Here is a 6174-nt window from a genome sequence, read left to right as displayed (position 1 = left end):
TCTCTGAGTAGGTACAATATATTTTTCTCTGGCTATTAATTGTTGTATATAAAATTTAAGAGATGTAAATAAACCGGATGTGCTAATGGAAAGTTACATTCTCGTTCATAAAACGGGAAATGTTTTTCTTTTATGATTAGAAATGGTTAACCACAAAAAATTCTTTCCAAATCTTTCATGATTATTCATCTCACGATCTGCGTTATGATGACTTTGTCCTGTCATGATGATTAACATGTAGAGAATAAAGAACAAAGTTGTTTTCATATTCTAGAATTTCTTTATAAACAGCATGGGTGTGTCGATATTATTACGATATTTCTATATTCGGATTATTCGTTCAGATTATGAATAGTTTTTAGTTTCCCATTCTTAACTATAAAAGGTTGCTACTTATTTCTCAGACTATTATGAAACAGTCATTCCAACATCTGAAATCAAATTCGTGATTTGGAAATTAGTAGATCAGAGCCAAGGGGCGAAATGTATAAGTTATTAAATGGAAAAGTTGTGCTCTTACTGCTGTCAATATTCTATGAAGCTTTTTCTTACGATGATTTGATCTGTTCGGATGGCAATTCAGGTACAAAACAAAATAAACATTTTTATCAAGAGGTTCTCACTCAAAGTTTTGAACTTGTGTATTTTTTAAATATATACAGCGACATAGCTAAAGCCTTGATAACCACAACTCAAAATAAATTTGTACGCGTATAACTATAGATTTAATGAATATCAATATCCTACATATACCGTATTTGCCTGTGTATAAGTCGACTCGTTGTATAAGACGACTCCCTAAAATTCGACGAAAATTTACGATTTTATGATATATCCTTCGTCTAAGTCGAGCTCAATTGTTTCATTATCTTAAACTTATTACACGTAATAATTAATAATAAGATGTATAATTACAAATCGGTAATCTTGCTTTGCTTGGCACAAGCCAAAGCTCGCAGACGAATAATATTTCTTGTGACGACGAACCCACACTTTCGTTGCTCCTCGACCCAGCATACAAGTTCTTGTTCAAGTGCTGGCCACTGGCAGCCTTTTCCTCTATGTGCTAACATTTTTTTCTTGGCATCACTGCTAGCTGTGTTGCATTGCGTTTCCAATCTCTTAGGACTTTCTCATTTACGCCAAACTTTCTTGAGGCAGCACAGTTGTTAGTTTCTTCGGCAAAGCTTACAACTTGCAGTTTGAACTTCGCAGACTGATTTCCGACACAATATTGCAAGTTAAAGTAATTACCATCACTTTTGAAGCGATGAATACGAAGTTGAATTTCATGACTCGGTCGATTTTTTTAGTCGAGGTCTTTTTTTTTAGGTTGATTTTTGATCGAAAAAGGTCGACTTATACACCGGCAAATACGGTAATTCTCGATGTTTATCTTGTAGGTGGTTAGTTTCAATTTTAAATATCGTTAAAACATACTTAACCCTCTTTTACTTGTTACATTACCAACACTTATGAAAAGCATTGTATCACTTGTCGCCGCAGTAATTTCTTATAACGAATTCTTTCAACCTTAGGTTGTACACTTACCAAAGTATCAGCTCACATATTATACTACAACAGCAGCTTATTAAAAATGATTGTTGTGTATTGTTCGTCTTGCTAAATAAGAACTTTCTTTTGGCTTTTCGTGTTCTATTATATTAAGTGTAAGAAGAACTTAATGTCGATAATCTAAGTCTACTTTAGGAGCATTTTTACCTGTGTCATAAAGAAATTGAAATTGATGTAATTCAAATGAAATCATTGAAAATGCAGTGAAGCAAATATAGTCTTAATATTTGTTGAATCGGAAAAGGCGTGAAAGGTTTGGTTAAGTTTTTAAGATCCTTGACTGTCACTCATGTATAATATTTCATGCAACGTTGTAAATGGTTATTTTCTAAATTAAGCCATGTGACGCAAACTAGAAATGGTTGGTCGTCTTCCGAAAACATTCATGCGAAAATGGGTATTCCCCATATTTTAATGAAAACCGAGCCTCTGCAACTTGTATAATACAAAATTTTAGATAAAACCAATAAAACATAAAGTATCGTTCATTGTTGCTGTTAAAATTTATCAAGAAAAATACAAAACAAAAACACCACGCGCTTTTAAGTTGGGAATGTTTAGTTTCTTATATATAAAAAATGAAATTCAATGTTATCACATGATAAACAAATGACATGTGGTGATGTCATGTTATGATATCTGGTGATGAGAAGTGATATGCATGTGACATCTGGTGATGAGAGATGATATGCATGTGACGTCTGGTGATGAGAGGTGATATGCATGTGACGTCCGGTGCATGAGGTCGAGTGACGTACATCATTTGTTTTTGCACAAAGCTACACATGTAAAACGCAGAAATTTAAATTAGTTAATTGGTAAATTTATGTAAGGCAGTCTGCTCTTATTTAATACTAAAACATTACAGCTACATCAACATTACTTGCATTAAATCAATAAATGTTTTCTCACTATGGCACACATGAATAAGCACATTTTTTCCTGTGATTTTAAAAGTCGTCACTCTCACCAACACTCACTGTGTGCTATATAAAAATCACGATCTCTCCGCAAATCATTGGCAAAGTTATTTTTCTTCAATGGCAAGATTTTTGCTGAAAAATTTCAAATCAATCTTTCATTAAAGTAGAAATACCGTCATTGAATAATTATGAGTTGATTTTGGAGCCACACAGAGGAAGCGAGAGTTTAAGGTAGCTCACTTTAACATGCGGGAGATTTCCATTTAATTTTTGTTTTCATATCAACTAATCTGCATGTGTCATGATGTTTGTTTTTTGTCTTTTTTTGAAGCTAAACAGGCACCAATACTTGATGATGCAAACACAGCGCAAGATATCGTCCCCGCAGGCGAAAAAATTCAATTATACTGTTGTTTTGTTGGGGCAAAGCCGCTAGAAGTGAAATGGTTTAAAAATGAAAATCTTCTGACTACAAAAGGAAACTATTCATTCGCCGAAGCCAATCAAGTTTTATCAATCTCTAAGACGGTAAAATCAGATCATGGCGTATATCGTTGCGAAGGTTCCAATAAATTTGGCAAATTTTCATGGAATATTACTCTCGATGTTTTGCGTAAGTATGTTCATTATTTTCTTACATTTAAGGTTTAAAATATCCTAGATATTTGTATGCATGTTAAAGCCATTATTATACTTTTATTTGTTTTATTAGTTTCTATTTACTTAGTAAATGTTTTCAAACTTGTGTCAATTTATGAAAAAAACTCGACAAGTTTTCATGTCCGACTTTCAAATTTATTTTTAGCTCCATTTTGCAAAACGCTTCCTCTTGTCTATAGTCCAAAGCCAGACGTGACGGCCAAGATAAGCAGCTCAGTAACACTGACTTGTATTGTGCATTATAAAGCAAAATGTACAAGCGGATTACAATTTTACTTTTGGAAGGATTTGACGAGAAAATTTGTCATCGGACTCAGGAATCATAAAAATATTCGAGTGTCCCATTATGTAAATAAAAATGATGACGTTGTCATGGAGATGAAGATCATATATTTGAAGAAACGGCATGAAGGTGAATACGAATGTGGTGTTAATGGCTCCAGAGGGGTGGTAAGCAGTAAAGTAAAGTTGACAGTGAACAAACGTCATTTGAAATCAGCTGTAACGAAATAATTGGACGATTGCTGAAGATTAATACCAAAAAAGAGCACGTTGTTGTCATTTGTATGTAAGAATAAGACATCAAGAAAATATGTATTTTTTTATTTTGAAATATTAAAAATGTGTATTCTTCGATTAATTTTTGCATTGCTCTTCTTATTCTTCGTTTTTTGTAGCTAATAACGATTACCAACCTTTCATGTCTCCTTATTAAGAAACGGTCATCACCGTTTGTCGTGTGTATGATGCACGACTACATGACATGTAAAGTAATAGACATTAATGAGAACTTATAAATGTCGTGAAAGAAAAACATTATTGAAATAAATACGTTCTTATGGTCAAAATATAATGCTAGATTTGTTTAGCAACATGCATCAATTTAAAATTGTATATTTAAAAACCAATAAAGAGCTGGAGAAATCAATGATTTGAAGGGTGCACGTGGCTACCACGCCCCCCTTGAAGGGTGCACGAGGCTACCACGCCCCCCTTAAATATCAGATTTCATCGCCATTAAAATTGCTCACTTCTCAATAACCTCTCCTCCAATTTTCATGAAAACAAATCATTTGTACATTCGAACTAAGTTTTCTGTGCACTGTTTTAACTTTTTACACCACCGTTCTTACGTCACTTTCTTACGTCACTTTCTTACGTCACTTTCTTACGTCACTTTCTTACGTCACTTTCTTACGTCACTTTCTTACCAGCTCACGGCTCTAATTTTTTTGGCACCACCCCTGTAAACAACGGGAAAGTCCGTCAGTGACACGGTCATAACCCATTACATGGGGTTTAAAAAGATTTGGCGTCCCAAGTTGCTTTAAGGGGCCGATTATATGAAGGAAAAATTTTGTGTGATTATATGGTGAATTTCAGCCCGCTGTTTAGACGCATGATCGCCAGTTGTCGTTAATTTGTTGTCATTTTGTTGTCGTCATCATAAGCAATAGGTACGCAATTACGCATGCGTGAATATTTTAGCTGTAATTTCAGCTCGGGCTGAAAGGATTACATGACAGCCCGGGATTAAACGATTACAAGTCAGCCCGGGATAAAACGATTACAACTCAGCACGGGATTAAACGATTACAACTCAGCCCGGGATTAAACGATTACAACTCAGCCCGGGCTAGAATTGTTCTCATGTAGTCGTGTACGCAATTTTTGATAGGATGTTATAACATGCCCGGGCTGAATTTCACACGGATAATCTGCCCCTAATACTTGACTGAGTATTCGATATTTAAATAAATTATACTTTTCGGCAAAGTCTATTCTTACATCATTAACAGCTGTTTTGAATGTTTCATAATCAAGGAACATTCATAATTACGCATGGTTTAGATGACTTCTACTCAAGACTTCTTCACAGTCATCAGAAGAGCATGGAGAAAGAGCCTGTTAAGCCTTGAGACTAATTTCCATGGAGCTGCACTTTACACATAAAGGAAAATGCTCGGGGGCGGGTGTTGCTCTCAATTGTAAAGGCTTTTCCACTGGGTGCAAATTGCTCGGGTGCGCTGTTGTTTGAGAAAATAAACGTGGCTGCAGTGAACAAAAGACAGTTACTACAACAATGCTTAAAAAACACCCTAATTGCTATCTATTTGATTCGTCGTAGAAAAGGGTTAGGATTCCTACAAAACGGAGATTTTGGATGAGAAAGCTCTTTCGCGAAAGGTCAGCGAAAGGCCTATACATGCAGTGCTCTTAAAAGTGGGGTCATGTAGTGCTCTGGAACTTGAGAGCAAAACAACACACTCAAAAGTAGAATGAATTCAACTTTGTTGCGTTTTCCTTAAGTCATTCGCGATCACACGACTGCTATTGACCTTTTGAACTTGACAAAATTTCGCATGCGTAATTTGATGAAAGTTTGAGCATCTTGCACTACAGCGTAAAATGCAGCTGTATGGAAATTAGTCGTTAAGGTTGCAATGGATTGTAGCCTCGTACAATTACGAGGATGGCGACTTCTTAATATTGTTTTATATAGCTCATGTATGTTCTCATATACATTATCACTACTTCTACAACACTTTATTGGAATTTACCAACGATAACAGAATGACATTTGTATGATTTTTGTACATGGGGTACATATAAATCTTTTCACAAAAAATTTTTTGACACTTTGTACGAATTACATTACAAATTCGATATGTGGAAATTTTGAGTTATAAAGAAACGAAAACAAGACGAGAATTTTTTGAAAGTTTATCATGAGCTGAGGCATGTTACTGCATCTAAATGCGTTGATTGATGAAATGACACCTGAAGTTGAAGCGACAAATTTATCAAAACATGCGCGTCTTGTGAACATTGATGTGATTTTAAAAGCAACCTTGAATGGTCTAAAAATATTCTCGCTTATTGGTCGAGCCTAATGTAAAAATCTTGTGACATTGTGCATTGAGTGCATTCGCTGGAGATCGTAGTTTTCGTCAGGTATTAATTGAAAAGCAGTTCAACAAACTTTGCAAAGCATCCAAAGTGTATGGCTTCAAAA

The 6174-nt window shown here is 34.9% G+C and overlaps 1 protein-coding gene across 1 annotated transcript; it reads left to right on the top strand.

Moving 5' to 3' along the window:
* Positions 1 to 414: 414 nt before the first annotated feature.
* LOC124454308 (fibroblast growth factor receptor-like) lies at positions 415 to 3798 on the top strand. The gene is made up of 3 exons (XM_047005128.1): positions 415 to 583; positions 2830 to 3111; positions 3304 to 3798. The coding sequence occupies exons 1-3, from the start codon at positions 484 to 486 to the stop codon at positions 3669 to 3671; spliced, it is 750 nt and encodes a 249-aa protein (XP_046861084.1). The 5' UTR covers positions 415 to 483; the 3' UTR covers positions 3672 to 3798.
* Positions 3799 to 6174: the final 2376 nt, after the last annotated feature.

The sequence above is a fragment of the Xenia sp. Carnegie-2017 genome, unplaced genomic scaffold, assembly GCF_021976095.1.
Source record: "Xenia sp. Carnegie-2017 unplaced genomic scaffold, XeniaSp_v1 HiC_scaffold_3, whole genome shotgun sequence".
Classification (NCBI taxonomy): Eukaryota; Metazoa; Cnidaria; class Anthozoa; order Malacalcyonacea; family Xeniidae; genus Xenia; species Xenia sp. Carnegie-2017.
This window is presented reverse-complemented; position numbering and strand designations above follow the sequence as displayed.

What these genes read in the sequence shown, in the direction of transcription:
- LOC124454308 (XM_047005128.1), top strand. Translation starts at nt 484, where the DNA reads ATGTATAAGTTATTAAATGGAAAAGTTGTGCTCTTACTGCTGTCAATA. An exon ending in CTGTTCGGATGGCAATTCAG is followed by an intron (nt 584 to 2,829) that starts GTACAAAACAAA and finishes CTTTTTTTGAAG; the next exon opens with CTAAACAGGCACCAATACTT. An exon ending in TATTACTCTCGATGTTTTGC is followed by an intron (nt 3,112 to 3,303) that starts GTAAGTATGTTC and finishes ATTTATTTTTAG; the next exon opens with CTCCATTTTGCAAAACGCTT.